This window comes from Haliaeetus leucocephalus, unplaced genomic scaffold (assembly GCF_000737465.1).
Source record: "Haliaeetus leucocephalus isolate CR32 unplaced genomic scaffold, Haliaeetus_leucocephalus-4.0 Scaffold932, whole genome shotgun sequence".
In the NCBI taxonomy this organism is placed as follows: Eukaryota; Metazoa; Chordata; class Aves; order Accipitriformes; family Accipitridae; genus Haliaeetus; species Haliaeetus leucocephalus.
Window position 1 is genome coordinate 13,326,335 of NW_010973368.1, and position 19,808 is coordinate 13,346,142.

The following is a 19,808-nucleotide window of genomic DNA, read 5'->3' on the forward strand; positions in this document are numbered from 1 at the left end:
CTCTCTCCTGTACTGAATGAGCATTACAACAGATGGAGCCCAAAGTCATACACTAAATGAACTCAGAGGACATTCTGTGGACATTTTAGAGGGGTAACCCTGAGTGAATGATATCTGTATATATACCAAAGGACAGGAAGGTGGGTGTGGCAGGTTCATGAGCATGTATTGGATAGTGTGGGACCTGAGCATGATGTACATGGTATGGAATAAAGGGTGGAAATTGTACAAGTTTTGGCTGGGATAGAGTTAGCTTTCTTCAGAGTAGCTCATATGGGGCTGTGTTTTAGATTTGCGATGAGAACAGTGTTGACAACACACCCATGTTATAGTTGTTGTTGAACAGTGCTTACACAGAGTCAGGGGCTTTTCTGCTTCTCACACTGCTGCCAGTGAGCAGGCTGGGGGGCACACAGCCAGGACAGCTGACCCCAACTGACCAAAGGGATATCTCCTACCATATGACAACATACTCAGCAATAAAAACTACGGGGGGAGGGGAGGGCAGAGTTTTACCAGGCATGCTGTTGCTTGGGGACTGGTTGGGCATCGGTTTGCTTGTGGTGAGCCACTGTTGGTTTTTTTTATCACTTGCTTTCCTTGGTTTTGTTTTTCTTTGTTTCCTTCTTTTACTTACTAAACTGTCTCTACTTCAACCCATGAGTTTTCTCACTTTCACCCTTCCGATTCTCCCCCACGTGCCACTGTGAGGGGAGTGAGTGAGCACCTCTGAGGGGCTGAGCTGCTCATTGAATTTAACTGAATTCAGTTAAAACCACAGGAATACTCCACCAGTTTTAAATACACTCATAAGCAATACATTTTATCCCAATAAATACATTTTGTACTTAAGAGCAATGCTGTACTACTTTTAGAAGGGGAGTTATCGTCAGCTAGCAACTGGATGACTTTTCAGTCAGTGTATCTGAAATTTAGTAGGAGACATCAGTGTTCCATATTTATTCAGGAAGGCAAAGAAGTGAACCAAACTTCTCCCAATTTCCAACTTCCACTCAGCCTTGCAATTTGAAATAAACTAATTAAATTGGCCATAGAAAGAATGAAAACTGAAATAAAGACAACATGTTCTGGAACCTGTAGAAGAAGGTACTGACATCAACAGCTGGTTTATCACATCAACAATGTATGTTTCCAACTGCTTTACTAGTGACTTCTCTCAAGCCAAGATTAACTTTTCTTAAACTTCAGCAGTCATCATATATAATTTGAATATTATTAGCATTTTATTTAAGTAATTTAAAAAAGTGATTGCTTACTTTTAAAAAAACCGAATATATATACAATTTGAGGTATCAATTACAAGATTTTTCTCCTACCATGCTTTCTGCAGTAGTGTTAAAAACATTTTTCCAGTGTATACTGGAAATTGGTTTCATTCTGCTATTCGTCAATAAATATCTCTCTCTCATTACCTTTCAGTTAGGGGGTAAAATTATATCTGCTGAGAAAATAATTCTAAATTATCTCCTTAGTGAAAATCTGCAAATACTTCACAACATGGTAGGCTACTAAAGGACACATCTTTTCAACAAAGGAAGCAGGGGCCACCAACCACATACCTAGCTAATATCACGTTAACATTAACAGAAAGTAAGAACCAGGTGTCCTGAGAAGCAAGATGTCTTCTCCATATTGCACCAGTACTACTGTAGAGGGAGAGTATTGGCAAGGCACAGAAGTGGCAGAACCAGATAAAAAAGAAATAAAGAGTCCCTGTTTTCTAGCATTTGGGAAAGTCATAATGTAGATTGGTAAACAACACAAAACCTACAGAAATAAGCGCAGACAGGCAGGCAGTCTCACAGGTGCAGTAACATGAAGGGAAGCTGGTGGGCCTGCTGGACAAGGAAGGGGATGATGCTGTGGCACAGCATACTTAACAGTGGGTCAGAGTTAGGAAGAGGGAGCCAGAATTTTTCCGATTTTTATTTTTTTGCCTAAGTTTCCTTTCTGAGCAAACATCACTGCTGAGGGAAAATAAGTCTATCTGCTAATTTTGAATGGTAAGATGCCCTTCTTCTGTGTCTGGGCCATGGTATAATTCCTAAAGCAGGCAGGCACAGGCTTATAGGCACAGTGATGAAAAAAATGGAGAGATATTTTCTATATCTATAAAAGAGATACTGAAAACTGAGGGAAAGATACCTTTTAATGAGTCTTTTCAATTTTACTAAGAATGTAATTGTACAGAAGATTTCAAGTGGCTAACACATAGCCGGACTTCAGGAAAACAAATGGGCCGCGTACTTTCAATAGAGAGGCACCACTAACACAGGCATGTACAGATGATGCTGTGCATTTCTGTAATGTGACGTTCTGCCATGAAGAATTCCTGTCATATCTGCACTCGAGCAGAGCAGAGCGCATTACTGTTTTCTTCCTGGCAAGCTGTGGCAGCTCCTGCTTTGCACAGTTTCCTGAATGACTGCATTAATTTGATTGACTCCAGATCAATGGTGTCTCTAAATAAGATTAAATTACACATTCCTTCTGCCTGTGTGCTATAGGAGATTACTCTTAGCAGAATCTCAAAGGAAGCAATTAGCTGACCACTGATGTAATGAATCCTAATTATTTTGTTTGTACAAACAATAAAGCCAGAATCATTTGTTTAGCAAAGAAGTGTAATGACTCTGAGCACTCGAGAAAATAAATTGAACAGTGCTACCTAGACCTGTAAATAAGGGGCCTTTGACTTCCTATTTATGCTAAGAATGCTCATGGAATATTTTCAGGTAGCTGGGAGCCAACCTTTGAAAGTAACATTTATCATAGTTATTACTGAGCATTTGCTTATGTCCTCGGGTGTGCTAGGTGCCCTGCAGAAATATCCATCTACATTGCTCTGTCATTGGCACCTGCTAAAAATTCACTGCAGCCAGTACAATTTCCTGCAACTGTTTTTTGTTAATCAACAAGAAGTCGCTCACATTGCAATCACTGCTGTTCCTAAGGGCACCAGTGGCTGGGGCATGTCCTCAGCAAAGAATGAATGATCAGAAAAAAAGCACATTAATATACATGTAGCAGTCTCTACTCTGCCCAGCATTTGGCCATGCAGGCTAGAAATGTAATGAAAACAGAAGGCACTGGAATGAGACTGGCTGCAGCTGGGTCTTCCCCTTCTCCAAGTTGATCTGCTGCTGCTGCAAACAGCTCAAACAGGAGAGACAAGCAGAGTCACTGGGGACCTCATGTTGCAGAAAGCAGAGAGATCAGTCCAAAAATAGCTGAAATTCTGCCACCACTGCTGATTTTGTGTGACCCAAAAGCATAAGGGAGCTGACAAATTAGAGATAACCTGATCCCATTGCTTGCAGACTCACTGGATGTTGCAAGTACAGTGATGCAACCCCCAACCATGTGTACTTTCTGCAGGTATTAACTCCCAAGATTAGCCATTCTCTCAGAGTAGTTGGTTTCCTTCACCATGGTTTTGAAAGGATATTCAAAACATACAAAAATATTTTGCCTAATCTTTCTTTCATTTCTAGCCATACTTTAGGTGTTAAATCTGAATTTAAAATAAACTCCAAAGCCACAATTCTGCAGCTGATTTGCTTTTCACCTTCTCTCAACCTGAACAGTGATGCTCCCAAAGGGGATCAACATTATTTTCTCGTTCTCTTAAGTGGTGCTCAACAATCTTATGGGAACACAGGCTCACATCCCGATAAAAGCCTTAGCCTGAATGAAAAAAAGACACCTCTGCCTACAGTACTTGGATTCTCATTGTAGTGACACTGTTTACATATAGAATGAAGGCTCTGAAGTCAGCAAAATCACACTGAAGTGAGCAAGGTGTTAAGTTACTGCAACTTTCATACTAGCTGAAGGGAAACTGCAAATTACTTGGTGCAATGGGAGCCATTTCCTTCATGCTTATGAGGTATTTCAGTTCTTCATTCCTTCCCACCCTGAGCTGTTTCTCTTTGTTTGTGTTTAGTAGCTATTTAAAACTCATCAAATGCTTTTTTGGTGCTCTTGCTGTAGGCCTAATTGACAAATGTTTGCTGCCTGCCATTATGTTATTCCAGTATCCTTGAAAATTAACTGAAGACTTTAGTCTCCTTTGGAGAAATTAAGGGGCAATAAATACCACCTACCCCAAGGCAGGTGGGACAGATGAATTAAAAAATGGTATCTAATTGTGCAGTGGAGATGTGCTTATGCCTAAAGCTTTTGGTTCCTCCCCCCCCCCCAAATGACCCAAAAGCAGAAAATTCTTTTGTTGGTCTTCTGGAATATCCCTTTAATCCTCTTCTATGGAAAAGCAGCACTACTAATGTTTGGCTGCCTCTACACCAAGTATTAAAATGTCATACTGTTTTTCCAGCCTGAAAAATTCTGGTGACCTTACTGGATGACCAACAGTACCGAACAATTAATGCTAAACCAGACAGGCAAGAACAGAAACTCTTTGGGGGTTTTCAGGAAGGCTGAACTGTGGCCAAAACTATTCAAGGGATGTGTGAAAACTACCTTAAATTGGTTAGCATTTTGCTGGGGAAAAAATATTGGAGGTGCTACTCCACATTTGAATACCAGAGGAATATCTCATTGGAATGAGCAAAGTCTTGATTTCTGGCCATACTAGAAGTGCACTATACTGCACCCTTTAAACATTGGTCTCTTCTAAAGAGACGTTGCAACAGGAGAAATCAAGGGTTTGATTTAGCTTAAGATGATGATATGATTATGTTCCTGCAACATGTTATTCATCCAATCTACTCTGTGTTGGGCAAATAAAGCCTTATTCTATTCCTTCTGAAAACAAACAGAAAGTGAGGTGACAGTACAAAGTAGAAGCTAACAGTGTCTATAAACAAAGTAAATTGTGACAGAGAGAAACGACTCAGTTCAACACTGCTCAGGTCAACAGAAAAACTCGCTGACTTTATGAAAACGGGATCAGAAATGCTGCTTGGGTTTAATAAGACACTTGCAGCATTTGGGTTTTTTTAAGCTTCTCGTTATCGTCTCCTGTACTGCTTCTGTTTCTTATGTCATCACTTCCAAAAGAAAATCCTTCACAGGAGGAATTCTGCTGCTTAGAATAAGGATTAGTCTAATAACATTAGATAAATCTGTTTACTTTCTCTGTTTTTCTGCATTAGAAAGAAGGTGGGCTGAATGATCCGAAGCAATTTTTTCAGAAGTGTCTAAAGAATTGGAAGTCTCGTTTTCAAAATTATTTAATGCACTTGGCGCCTAAATCCTTTAGAGAGAGATTTGGGCTTTTCCTTAGGCTATTTTGAAAAATGAATTAAGTTCATGTAGATGTACAAAAACAGAGTTCCCCTACTCTCCTAGGAGACGGATATTTAGCTTCTAGAGATGCACTAAGCATAGCTCAAGAGTAAAAACTCTGTAATATTTTTCATTTTAAAATCTGGAGAAAATAAACCTCTTAAAGAAGAGAGGCTCTTAATAAGCAAATTGATCTCAAGAATATTTAGAAAAGTTTAATTTAAAATAATTATCTGCAAAATGTCTGATCAAACATGTTTTAGCTTAATGATAGGAAACTGTCATACCTTTCTGAATCTGTCTGGTTCTTCTGAAGATTCAGGACTCTGTTTAAAAGAAAAAAAAAAAAGCAGCATGAACTTAAGATCCTAGTGGAGAGTGGAGCCTACAAATAAGTATTCACCTGTCGGCAGATGTTTCTTTCAAATGGTCATCTGGATAGAGTGAACCAGGAGGAGATTCTTTTTTAATGAGCTTTTTAACACACATTAGGCAGAAAGCTGAAATGTTTGACCATTTGAATCAGATGAGCCGTTCTCCCAGCAATAGCTTTGACTTTACTGACACCTATTGACTATATTTATGCTTACACAAGGTTTTGGTCAACAAAGCATATCATTACAATCAATGGCAAACAATTCTTAGAAATATGTTCTTTATTAATAAAGGTCATGCTTACCTTCCAGGCACTTCAAAGTATTTGTATTCTAAGTAAGCTTTGGATTTGAAGACAAGGTTTCCCAAAGCAGAAAATTTTCAGGTGCCTCAAATTTTAGGTGTTCGAGTTCAGATACCTTTCAAAGCACTTGCATATAGAAAGTACTGTAAAGTCTAATCCTCCGATTCAGGTATGTTGAAGTTGAACACATAATATAAGTAGTTAAGCCAGAAAAATCTTAATTATCTATGTTGACACTAAGAACATGGGAATATCTTTAGCATGCTCTGGAATATGTTATACATGGAGATGAATTCTGCCATCCTTAGCATGTCTTTTATACATAAGAACTCGGTAACTTCTTTAATCATTTGGTTCTTGCATTAAAATACCTCCTCTTTATTTCATTCCAAATCCTTGGCCTGTAAAGACAATTCCAAAAAAGACTAGGTCCTTCTGTGCACAGTTACTTTCTGAGTCCATTCAGTCAGTGGCTATTCTGATCACTCTGTTGCACAACAGGAGACACAAATAATGAACAGTAAATATATTCTTAACTGCAGGACCTCTTAAAAAAATAATTCAGTGGAGAACTTTGTGTGGAAAAAGGGCAAAAAACTAGAAATCCATGCGCCCAGAAGTAGGTGTATATCCAGAATACTCACACACACAAACATCTCACAGTCCCCAACTGGGTGCATCTTTGACAACAGCCAATCGTCATTCTGTTTTGAACCTTGCATTTTAAGAAGTATTCTGAGCACTGCTTACAAAGGAAAAAAGATAGCGCACAACTCTTATTTTAATACAAGAATATTTCTGCTTATATTTATGAATACGTGGCTATGTTTGTTCTATCTTGGATGGCACTTACTAAGGGAGGTTTTGGTTAAGCAGACACTCACACATACTGTTGAATTATGACTAGCAATATGAAGCAATCTAAAAGAGCAATGGCAGAGATCAGTGACTGTGAATTGAGTGTTGTCACCTACCAGTGAACTCATGGACTCTTTCAGCATAGATTTGTAGAGCATCCATCGGTAACGCAGGTCCTCCAGATCTTCAGAGTTTCCAATAACAGAATGAAGATGAAGAAGGTCCTCAAAGAGACGCTGACCATCAGGCACACGAGACTGCAGCTCCTGCAGGGAAAGACAAGGTCAGCAGCAGCTCAGAATTCAAGAAGACCCCACTTTTTAAATCTAGAATTCGGAAGAACAGTGGTACGAAAACAAACTACTGGGTGCTCTGGAATAGTGCATTTATTTTTGTTATCACTTTTTTGGCCTGAAATTATATTAAAGGGTCCACTCATTTGCAGGACTCCTGTAGCCTTGGATATTTCTGTTTGTTTACTTTCTTACAGCATCCATTGTCATTGCATCTGGCCATATTCAACAGAAAGAAAAAGAATGAGGCCAAATACCAGACACTGATTTTAATCAGCTTCTTTTAATGAACACCTTTGCCATACCACACTGGAAACGTCCAGTCTGACAGCTAGATGCCAGGGTGCTCCTTTCCATTCTACCTCTCTGGCTGTGGCAGACCTTTCTTAGTAGAAGGGGTGAAATACTTGTCCTAAATTCCAGAGCTTCATCTACTCTAAAGTGTCCTAAAGCAGAGAGTCTAGTGTTTGAGGTTGGGTTGTTTGGGGTTTTTTTTTTTCATTTTTAGGGTTTTTTTGGTTTGGTTGGGGGCGGGGTTGTTTGGTTTGAGGGGGGTGGGTTGTTGGTTGGTTATGGGGGGGTGTGTGGTTTTTTTGTTTGTTTGGTTTTTAATTCTGAAAGAATTTGCACTTATTGCGACTTTGTCTCCATCTTCATCTCCTGAAAACTAACCTCCAGTTTGCTCTGGCGTGCCTTAATTTCCTCTGGGGAAGCTGAAGTCACAGCAAGAATTTTGGTCAGTTTGGTGTTTTCTCCTTGTAACCATTCTTCAAAGTCGTGTAGGAGCTTCAAGTAGCTGCTTGTATTTTGCCCTTCTCCTATCCTCTCCTAGGTTGCAAAACAACAAGAACAAAAAAATCCTTTGCTGTTATGTCAGTTGATTCCTCTGAAGGCCTGACTGCAAGATCTTAACCTCCAACTTTGTAACCCGTAATAGCAGATGAAGCCAGTAAAATTGTTCTTGTGAAGCTCAATATGAAGGCAGATATGGAGTCTCCCTCTCACCTGCTTGTGGTTGGGATCTACATCTAAAAGACGGAAGGCAGGTCCAGACATCCATCTGCTGTCCACAAATGCTATTTTCTTCTTATCAGTCACTGGTCTATTTAACTGCCACTTTTTGAGAAGACTTGAAAACACAAAACCAGAGACATCAGTGCAGTGAAACATATAATGATGAGACATTCACATTTTGACCAGGGTTATGGGGGACACCTCTGGTGAAATATTATTATTATACTATTATTACTATTAATAGCACTATAAATATTAAAGTTATTTCCAACATCTTTTTAACAAAATAAGATCAAGACAGGAGTATCTCAAAGTAGCACCAGTCCTCTAGTTCTAACATTTCCAAGTGTTTTGTTTTCTTTTATTCAGGGGAGTGAGGGACCAAAAAAAAATACTACCTTGACAATATACCTTCTAGTCTGGTAACAGCAGGCAGTACAATCAAGTGTTCCTCAGTTTAGTCATTCCATTTTTATGCCTATTCTGACACCAAGTACGAATATACTCACACACGTAGCACAGTATTACATTTTAATACAGACTAGCAAATATGAGCAGCAGTTTGACACTGCACAGTGAGGGCAAAACAAATTAAGTCCACATTTGCCAGCTAAGAGAGGATTTTAGCTCTGTTTATACACTTGCAGGTTTGCAAAAGGCACAAATCCCAGTGCAGATATAGACTCTTTGGAGATATCTCCAGATCAGACAGTGAGGAGAACAGGAAGGTGAGGCAGAACAGCAGAAATCACCCAGTCTATGTCCTGTTTCCTCTGATACGGACTGGCAGTACAATGGTGAGCCAGGTCCTAAGGAGACACTGCCTACTCCAAGCGTGAGGTAAAGGCAGCTTCATAGACTGCTCTGGTCCTCGGATTCTCTAAAATGGTTTTCTTGAAAGTAAAGATTCCCAGTTTACAAATTATTAAAATCTCATCTGCTCCCAGCATTGTAATACAGCTGTTCACTTTCACAGCACATAGCTTAAAGCATCAAGTGTGTCTGGTCATACAGAAGTAAAGAGCATCCCCTTGAAGGGACATGAGGAAGATGTACACGAACACTTACCCAGTTGCCATCTCCTTTAGTGATCTCCAGGACTCCTTCAGCTGATCCAGCTCTGCTTGGACATGAGCAGTCTCCTCTGGAGAAGAATTCTCCATGACCAGCTGGCCATGAGCTTCCACAAGGTGCAGCTGGATCTCCTTATCTGGAAACTCAGCTAGCCATCTCTGAAACGTACAGTCCTTACAGTTACTTCTACGTATCCTGGGTAAAGCAGAGGCTATGTCAGACTGAAGGCCATGTTCAGTCCAGGACTATGCTGGTTCTGTTGGCACTAGCTAGAACATACCTAGCAGGAAAAAAAATACGCTGTGGATTCTTGCAAAGAGCCAACATGGGTCAAAGAGCTGATGGAAAAACTTAAAGGGCACAAGCTGTCAATACACCCCTTCTGTAGCCTTCCCATGAGATATCTTGGTTTCCCATACAAAGGCAAAAACTGCCAGCTAAGTAACCTGCCAGAGTGAACCTCACATGCAAAATACTGCTACACAGGGAAAAGCTAGCAGCTCACAGCTGTGGAACAGCTCAGTTCAACACAGTATAAGGTTAGCTAACAGGGTAATAATGTTCAATGTATCAATGAGTACATACAGGCAAAGGTAGGTATTGTCCAGAGAGATCACCCTGGTGGGAAGAGCTCTTTTTAAAACCACTTATCCTTTGACAGTACTTTATCCATCTCAACAGTTCTTAGCCATTTCTCACTGTTCTTGTCTTTTACCTAGATCCACATCCTACAGCACAGGGCAAAGCAGGGAGGCAGCAGCAATCAACAGTTATTGCATGAGGAACAAACCATCATTACTCTCCCCAACCAGGAAAACCTTGCTAGAAAATCTCCGCCCTTATTGTCTGAATGCTGCAAAGTGAATAATTAACATCTTACATTAAGATGCTTTTCTCACCTCAAGGTCTGCCACCCTGCCCTCGGTGTTCTGCTCTCCATCAGCACCCTGGTAGGAGTCAATCCTGTCCGTGGTTACTGTGATCCACTGCTGGAGGTCAGAGAGTTTGTCATTATATGCCCAATGCTTCTGAACGTGCTCTTCACTCTGCTGTATCATCATCTACAAATGATAAAAATATGTCAGCAACTAAACACAGACAAAAAGCAGTTTCATTACTGGATCTAACACTGTGACTACTGGCACAGAATCTCATGGGCAAAAAGGAAAAAAACCATCTGTTAATGAGACAGAAAAAAACTATCCTTTAGCATCAGTGGCACAGAGAACACCTACAAGCTCCTGCAGGCCTGAATTCAGCCACATGGGGGGGCATTAAGCACTAGAGTAGCTCCCTCCCTTTTCAGCTGGAACAGAATAAAGAATATGGTTGGTTTTTTTATACACCAGTCAATATTAAATACATCTTATACTCCCTGAATCAGAAATGACTGTACAGACTTTTTTGGCAGAAGTCCAGTTCAGCGATAAATGGGGTTATTGAGATTGAAACTAGAATTCCACAGTGCATATTAGGGTAACACTTTATCATACATATTTTTATGGTGACCTGCATAACTAAGGTAATTTCATAATAATATCTTCTAAGACTGCTTTGGAGGTCCTTTTATAGCTATGTTTACAAGCTACAAAATGCCTCACTTCAAAACAAGTAATTATGCAATTGCAACACTTTTCTCTCATTAACTTTTAGGTCACAAAGCTATAAAAAACCCAAACAGTTTGATACAAAAACACTACCCAGGAATCTGTGAAGAAGTCCAAACACCTCCATGATAATGTAACTATGAGGTCTTTTGGTCAGAAATCTCAGGCCCACTCCAGAAATAACTTATATAGATATAAAATCTGTGTGGATGGTATCCTATCCCAAAGGGAAATCACATTACAGTTAATCAGAGAATCCCGGAAGTGTTATCAAAGTCTTAAGAATTCAGTGTTTTTTTCCCCTCAAAATATCTGTCACTCAAAGCATATAATCTCATATGCTCAAAGATTTTTTTTATATTTTTAAATAGTGGCAACTCACAACTCCTCAGGCAACTAAAAACTCTCCCTTATGTTACCTCCAATGATCTCTTTAGGGCCTGAGAGTCAGATGAAAGTTGATTCATTTCATGCCTGTGTGTGGTATTTGACTGAACAAGCTTCTCTACCTCCTCCATTTGAATCGCAAGCTCTGCCAAGTCATCTTGAATCATCTGCAGAGGAAAAGACAGATTCCATATGGGTAATGTGCTAGATGTGGCATGGACCCCCACAAAACATACACCAAAAGTATACACTAAAACACATTTGACAGCGTGAGGGAGAAAAAACCCCAAACCAAACAATCACTATCATTAAGAAAATTAATTTTTTTTATGTCTAGAAGTAAATGTTTCTGAAAGAAATGGTTGGATGTTCTTACATGCTACCAGTTGATAACAAAGAAGACAAGCTGCTGAAAAGCTGCCAGAGGAGATATACTATAGTTAGCTAAGTACTGCAAAGGACTATGATGATAACACCTCTGTGGTCACCAAGGGCGAAGTGGCTGAATCACCGTAGCTCACCATGGTGAAGAGTCACATCCCCTCTCTCTTCGCCTCCTGCTCTTCTCTCCCCTCTCCCAGCTATGTAGTCCCACTGCATGCCTTGAGCAGGCTCTACTGCATGTTGGACCCTTTGCCGAACCAGTTCCAAACACTAACCAAGTGGAAAGTGATCATCTTTTTCTGTTATTATTTTTTTCTTATCTCAGACAGCTGAATTAGCCTGGGGAGTAAATCCAGCACGTGTCAAAGCTGTGACAAGATAAAGAGCAGAAAGGGGGGGATGCAGGAGGAGGTGGGACAATGGAAACTCCCTGCTTTTGGAGGGAGTTCAATTGGTTCAGGTTGTCTTGTGCCATTTCACTCCTAGTGGGAAGCATCAGGATACATTTTCTTTAGCAATAAAACTAGCCCAAGAAGGTGTGGCACCAACAGCTTCCAGCTGCTTGTTCCTTCCCTCAAGCCCAGTCTGCCAGTTCTTCAGCTGCATTGCTTCAATTTCATCTACTCCATGCTATAAACTGGACCAAATGAAATTATCTAACACACAATCAATTGAGGGGACAAGGTACTGAATTCCTAATGTTAACAAAATATGAACAAACAAGACCACAATTAACTGAGGATATCATGGTCAAACATTACTGTAATGTACCTGCAGTCTCTGGAGTTGTGTTTTTTTACCCAAGAGGTCAGGCCGTGGTTCCTTCTCTAGATCTAATTTAGCTTTGATGGCAGTTAATTTCTTCTGTAAAGGTGTGAAACCAGCGTCAAAGTCCTTATGTTGTGATATCAAATTCTAGATGGAGAAAGAAGAAAAAAAGATCCAGCATTCAACATATATCCCTTGGCATCATCTTTTGTCAATGTCCATTTCATACTCAGAACAAACACCAAGCTACACTATGCAACAAACCACAAATTTATTTGAATATTTGATCAACCTAGGAAAAGGGATTGGGCACAGCTGGTTAGTAATAAATTTTTATCTATAAAACTGGCTTAGTAAAAGATTGATCATTGCCTTTGTCACAGGCAAAGACTGTATGCGGGCTTGAAAGCTTACCTGGAGTTTGCTCTTGCTTTGCAGCAGACTTTTATGTAGAATTTCCCTCTCCTTTGAAGCTTCAGCTACTTCCTGCAGGAAAGACTTTGCTTTTTCCTCACCAAGGACGTTATTTAGCAAATCTTTCTTCAGCTGTAGTGTCACCAACTTCTCTTTGAACTGGGAGCTTTCAGCTAGAGCAGCCTAAAGGAGAAAAATTCTTCCAGTGAAATCATACCAAAAAAAAAAAAAATCTTTTAACCATACTGTTCTCACACAAGTCACACAACAAAAGCAGTATGACAAATTCAGGTAAAAACAGCATGCTGGGCCGACAAGGGGTAACAGAAGGTACCTGGACAGTGCCCAGTTAAAGGAAAAGTCTTCCTGATAATGTTAGAAGCACCAGGACTGCATCCATTTTGTGAACAGAAATAGAGGAAAGCTGTACTATGGAAAGAGTTGTCTGTGCAGAGGAGAGGCCTAAACAACCAACAGAAAGGACAGCTTGAATGCTCATCCTCAGGATAGTCTATATCCCTGTTCACAGACACATTTATTCTGGAGATCACAGGGATGACAAAGTAACAAACACACCTTGCTGGGCACATGCAGAAATCATGCATTATAATCCCATGACTATATTAATACACACTTCTTAACAAGAGTCCACAGACTTCCCATCTAGGGAGATCTTGGCTAATGCTAAACAATATTATCATCATTGTTAAAGATACCTAGCACTTTAATTCAGCCTATTCAGTTGACAACTCCAATTAACCCAATGGAGGGCAGAAAATAAGACATTCTGCTACAGCTAGATGTAAGTATTGACCTCCATACTGGGGGGTTTCCTGCCATACTGGAAAGGCCCTTCCAGCTGCTGCAGGCAGCTGCTGGCATAGCTTGGACAAACACAAACCAAGTATCAGGTTCTGAACTCAGTAACAGGTTTGCTACCTCTATGTGAGCCAGCGCTGGCTCTGGAGTCTCCAGGATCATCTGGATCGATGGCTTCCACTGTTGAAATTCTTGCAGAGGATTTTGGAAGAGTTGCCTCAGTTGGGTTTCTGCATCAGCGCTCATTTTAGATGTCTTGCCTCTAACACTGCAAGGATAAAGTGACAGCCGAGAGAAGGATTACAAAGAAATCCAAGTCCAAACATCCTATTCATCAAGGCATGAATTAACACAATACTCGTGTGCAAACTGTATCCAACACAAAAGCCTCAGTCTTTTTTACTGTCTGAGCCTGGTGTTGCATACTGACAGCTGCTCAGAGACATCTGACAAAACTTTATTTAGATGCCGTAGACACATTTGTCTCTTGTGCAACTGTGTATCAGGAATTACTTTGCCTTTCTAGCAGCCAGCAGTCTCCCCTTGCATGTGATCTTTCTTGGCTTCTATCACCAGCATGATTTAACAAATCATATTATCACAGCAGTCACCCTGACTGATTGGAAGAATAAGCCAAGAGTGTCTAGAATTTAACTGCAGTTGCCTGTATTGTTTTACATATTACTGAGTCTTTGTTCCTTTAAAAAATTACATTAAGAAATCTTTGATCACACTCTGTTACCTACAAAAAGAGGAAAATACATATTTTTTTTCAGATATAAATTTATTTAATTTTGCAGAACTGCTTGTATTTATATTAACATACATAGGTGATTCTGATAAAAGCTTTCTGTTTTTATATATATGTATACACATACCTGCATAGCTACATACGTGTGTATATATATATATTTAAAAAAAAAAAAAAAAATCAGCACACATTCATTAAATATCCAGGCTTCTCTTACAAAGGCTTATCCAAAATACAGCTGAGTAACAAGGCCTAGCAGTGACACACCCCATGCAGCTGCCTCCTGTTTTTCTCAGCTTTCCTGATCTCCCAGTTTGCAGAATCCTATTTGATATGGCAGAATGAAGCTCAAACTATATTTTCACACGGGAACAGTATCCTGCAAATTCACAAGACAGGCAGGCAAGAGCAATGCCAATCAAGATTAATACCGCCTTTCTATAAAACCAGAAACAATAATCTTACCTGTGTCACTGGGACGTTACGGAGCTAAACAAAGGCAAGCTTGCAGAGGCCAAAAGCTCCACAAATAGAAAGTTCTGACATTACATGTCCTTTGCCATTTGCTCTGCTGCCCCTGCCAGGCTCAGCATGAAGCTGCCAGACTTCGGAAAGATTTGGAAAGAAGCTGGCAAAAGAGCAGCTGCCATTTTCTACTCAGAGGCAAGTCCCCTGCCTTCTCTGCTTCTCTTTCAACATTGTTTACTTGTTAGATTTTAAACTTAAATCCTTTCCCATAATGACCTATAACCCTTTCAGCAGGACAGCATACTGTGCACTGGACAGAGGAAAATAAGCTTGGATACAGTAAAAAACCTGACCTTTTTCCTTAAAGAAAAAAGATCCCTTCTTCTAGTTTGCAAAATTTGCTGCAGCTTCTTTACTTCCTGATTCCAGGCAGCCTGGAAACGGAAACACTGAGGTCTGGGGAGAGGCTAAACTTTCAGAGTTTCCAACCCAAGGCAAGTTGAAAACAGGAATCATGCATGTATGCCGCCAGGAGAAGGGGAATAAACTCTGCCAAATAATTGCTAAGGCTGATGAGTCACCACAACAAACTCAGTAAGGGAGGGCCATAATTCTTCTGAACCGTTTACTACTACAGCTTCTGTCCTGATTTTCTAGTTGCTGTCATGAAAGGCAAGCAAAGTACATAAATTATTATTATAAAATGCTAAGAAGATCAAATTAGCTGCCAACAATCTAATTTTCTTCAAACCATACACAACATTAATGATGCGAGATCACTGCTTGAAAATGGCCAGCAGCCTACAGCTCCTAGCAAATGGCTAAAATTACAGGTTTATTGAAATGTGGAGGCGGATGTAATTAGTAGAAGCCTTTCTTTTCTACCCGTCACCTGCAATCAGATGGCATATCAGTTTTTTCTTAGGCCCTTGTCGATCACTTCAATGCCAGAGAGAAGATGCCCCCTACCTCCCCAGCATAATCAGACTTCACACTACCTTTGATACTGCTGTATTGCAGAGACAACACTCTCAGCGTGTAGCTGCACGTCTTGGGAAAACCGTAGTAGTTCTTTAAGCTGAGCCTTCAGCCTCTCAACCTTGGACTCTTCTGCGGCCAGAGCTGCTCTCGTTGCCTTAATCATAAAAATAATGAACAGATCACACCTTATGTAGTGTCTGGCACATGAAATGAAGATATAAGGCTGTCTCTCAGGGTATTCACAAGTCCCCTTTCTGCTGCCTTTTCCCCTGGTTGTAAGGAATATGGACTTCGCTAAGGCAGAAGAAAACATTCTCAGGAACAGTTTTGTTCCATCAGGCTTGCTCTCCTCTCCTCACACTGCGTAGCCTCTGCACCTGATCTGCAGTGTTCACTGTTTGAACAGAGTGAATCACAAACAGGCCCAGTTTCAGTTCACTGATTGCAGTATATAACATGAGATGCATTTCTGGAGTGGTCTTAACTGCATCTGTTTGCATGAACAGATCTTTCTCAAAGACTCACATATACAGAATGTTAATTCTAGGGTGACGTAGGGAAACAAAACCAACAAAAAACCATGCAAATGTAGCTGGATTAAACCAGTCTGTATTTTGCGGTTTCTTTTTGCATATACTTTTCCCAGCTAGTCCTGCTGAGTTCTAGACACACAAATAGCAATGAAAGGCATTTTGAGAAGAGATAATAAATGCAAAACCAGCCCTCAAAAGGAAATGAGTGATAAAGATTCTTATCCACTTTATGTGTGACAAACTTTTTGCACTCATTTTTGCAACAGATTGATTTTAGTGTAAATGCTGGATTGCTACAAACTTGGGACTTCTTAGGAATGAAGATGTCTCTGCTGGTAAAGGAATACAGGTACCCAGGTTACACAGATGAAGGATATAATATAGAAATGGTCTTACCAATACCCCAGAAATATATGTATTTGTGTGTGGGTATGTATGTATGTATTTGTGTATACAGTGAGGCATTATTTTCCTGCGTCTTTTTAAGTAGAGCAAATGGTGTTGTTCGCTCTGTATTGTGCTCTTTTTGCATATGGTCCCTTTGAACTCAAGACACAAACTCCAACATATCCTCCAACCCCGCTTCCTCTGTGTAGAGTGAGATTAAAGTTAGAATAGTTGATTCCATTGTTGCTATTCACATTTTCCTCAGTCTGTTTCATACACACTCATACTCTTTCCTTATCACCTTTAACCAATGGGACAGGCACCTGTTGGATGTGACTATGCGTGTTCAATATACGACTGCGCTCGATCCTGCTGGTTTTAGGCATACAAAGGTTAACAACTTACATTGCATTTTCTCCACAGAGTTACAAACTCATCTTCAGTCTTTTCCCCTTCCCCAGGGTCCAGGTCATTTTCTAGTCTCTGTAGATCTTTTCTCAACTCCTGGACATCTGCTTCTAATTGTCTGGCTTGGGACTTATAGGCACTTTCTGACTGTTGGATCTTGAGCAATCTCTCCTCCTCCTCACTGCTCAGCAGTTTCAACTTCTCCAAGGCTTTTTTTAGCTCTTCAAGTTCATCCTTCATTCTCTCAGCTCCAAGTGGGGAGGTATTCTGAATCACCTCTGCACACTGATTTTCAAGGTGCTTCCACTTCTTTCCACCACTCCTAATGTTTTTGGCAATTTCCTGCAGAAAGAAATTAAATAAAGATTAGCTGCAGGAATTGGAAGTTGGGGAAAAAGCTGCAAGCAGTAGGAAAAAAAGACCACCTCTCCTGGTTGTACATATTTTGTTCTTCACTTCTTATTTCAAAGTATGTCTCTTTTCAAGTGACCAGAAGCCAGGGTTGGTCATTTGACTGCCCTTTGAGTAATACTAACTGCTGTGTTTCTGAAAATACTGACTTGGTTTTCATCAATATTTGTCACCTGAGGTCCCTGACAAAGAAAACAGGAGCTGCAGGCACTAAGAAATACTAGTAGTCAGATCTCTGAGAGATTTAAAGCTAAACAGTTTAAGCAGTAGCACCAAAATATTGGATACTGTTCTCAGAACTGGTATTTTTATCACCAGCTTTAATCTCTCAAAACCTGTGAGCCTTCAGGCTCTATTTGGATCATGTTTACCATTCATTTAAACAAGTTTTAAGGGCAAGATTCTCAAAGAATCACATAACCATAGATCAGGCTTCAAGAAAAACAAAACAGACGAGCCTGTGACTCATTCTACAGCTGGAAGAACCATTATGTACTAATAGTTTTAGAACCTGATACAACTCTTCTCCCCTAGCCCATGTTTCGATCACCACCTTGCTTTGTTTGTGGAATTCTTTTCTCAAGTACACCCTTGTGTGGTTTGAGAAACATATACAGGCATGAAGAACACACAATCCTAGCTCCTTGTTAGAATTATATTGTTTAAGGACCTTCAGTGCCTTTAACTTGTCCTCTGCTGAAGACTTGGTTGCTTCTCCAATGCAGCAGTTTAATCTTTCTGTCACACCATTCAGCCACGATTGAAACTGGTTGACGTTAGCGCTGTACCGCTCATGCTCCTTGGTTATCTTTTCAAGCAGTTTCACTCTGCTCTGTAACAAGAGACATCAGAAGCCATAAGGACAGTGCTTATCTGGCTCTTTTTCCTTTACACTGTAACCCAGAATTTATAAACAAGAGTCCCTTTCTGTGAGCCCTGATAGCACTTGGCCTCCACAGGAATTCACCGTTCACCTCAAGAAACAGAACACAAAAGTACATCAAGGCTTGTCCCCATCTGGGTTGTGTTGCAGGCTCTTAGTGGCTAGCCTCCGAGGAGAAAAACTGCAAGGTCCTCTCAGGTGAATTTCTAGCCTCTCCTTTCCAAAATTTCCTATTCTCTCATTAGAAAAAGGAACGAGATAGAAGTCCATTTCTGGTTTTTACTTTGGGAGACAAGCAGTTATCTTCCCCGTGCTGGTTAAAAATAAAAGATGAGCACACAGCAGATTAACTTTGTCTATCTCTCAAAATGAGCATATGAGAGACTGTGCTAGGGGCATGCAAATTGTTTTAAAGTGTTCACTGTTTAAGCAGGCTGTACAGAAACTGACCATCACCTTCAATCGTATAGCCCAGGAACTTTCATACTTTTTCAATTAGGCAGATCACAAACTATCCTGTGGTGGTATCACAGACCCTGGAAGCAAATTTAAGCCTATGGGAAGAAAGCTTCATTTTCTGAGTTACTGTGTGAGCACCCTATAACCGACAATCCCCAAACTTACAGGGGCCTGCACATCATGAGTTGCTCCCAACTGATTCAGTCTGGCACGCCTCACAAGAAGGCAGAGTCACATTTGCTCAGACTATCCTTGTTTGTCAGCTGAAGTTTAGGCCTTCCTGAAGGAAATTTTACACAAATCACAAGGAATCCTGCTCTGTTGTTTCACTAGTATAATATCCAATTTAAGTGTTATTTCCTACAAAATCAGACTGATGTTTTCTTGCCCTTCACCAGTTGGCATGGAGGGCAAGTGAGGTATGCTATGGTTACATTAGAAAAAAAGTGTTCCTTGTGCAATCCATTCAGTGCTTGCAGCACCCTTGAAAGGCTTTGCTGTCACAGACAATGGGCTGAGTTTCATTTTGCGTAACATGGGACACATCCCACGCCTCTGAGCAGAGCTTCATCCCAGCTGCCCTCCACAGATAGTAGGGTAATAGCTGCAATGGTGGACAGAATTTCAAAGTACCCTCTGCATTTCCCTTGTCTCCGTGAGGCTCTGGGTATGTCCCAACACCCATCAACCTGCCTGAGGTGGCAGTGGGCCATCACCGTCCTGGCAGCCTTTCTCCAGCCAGGCCAGCAGAAGGGTGGCATAAGCATCAGTCACCGTGGGATCTCCCGTGTGCTGTGGGGCGGTGGTCCCTCTGGGACTTTGCCTTTCACCTTTGGGACAGGTTATGCCCACGGTGCAGTACAAAGCCACCACTCTCCAAGTGGCACCACACCAGTTTGTTTTCCACACTGCCACTGCAATCTCTGCTGAGTTGTGCAAATCAAGAGTGACTCCCCTAA

The 19,808-nt window shown here is 40.7% G+C and overlaps 1 protein-coding gene across 8 annotated transcripts in view; it reads right to left on the reverse strand.

Annotated features, from left to right (window-relative positions):
- The window catches only part of SYNE3 (spectrin repeat containing, nuclear envelope family member 3), an 86,045-nt gene that overhangs the window by 21,023 nt on the left and 45,214 nt on the right, over positions 1 to 19,808 (reverse strand). For all 8 annotated transcript variants that reach the window (XM_010583899.1, XM_010583898.1, XM_010583900.1 and 5 more), the window contains 13 exons: positions 18,178 to 18,339; positions 17,094 to 17,438; positions 15,786 to 15,922; positions 13,689 to 13,836; positions 12,750 to 12,932; positions 12,339 to 12,482; positions 11,216 to 11,350; positions 10,089 to 10,250; positions 9,184 to 9,347; positions 8,107 to 8,230; positions 7,774 to 7,929; positions 6,925 to 7,074; positions 5,559 to 5,597 (listed from right to left, as the gene is read on the reverse strand). In XM_010583899.1, the coding sequence (XP_010582201.1) occupies positions 5,559 to 5,597; positions 6,925 to 7,074; positions 7,774 to 7,929; positions 8,107 to 8,230; positions 9,184 to 9,347; positions 10,089 to 10,250; positions 11,216 to 11,350; positions 12,339 to 12,482; positions 12,750 to 12,932; positions 13,689 to 13,836; positions 15,786 to 15,922; positions 17,094 to 17,438; positions 18,178 to 18,339 (2,049 nt within the window). The remainder of the gene's footprint in view (positions 1 to 5,558; positions 5,598 to 6,924; positions 7,075 to 7,773; positions 7,930 to 8,106; positions 8,231 to 9,183; positions 9,348 to 10,088; positions 10,251 to 11,215; positions 11,351 to 12,338; positions 12,483 to 12,749; positions 12,933 to 13,688; positions 13,837 to 15,785; positions 15,923 to 17,093; positions 17,439 to 18,177; positions 18,340 to 19,808) is intronic.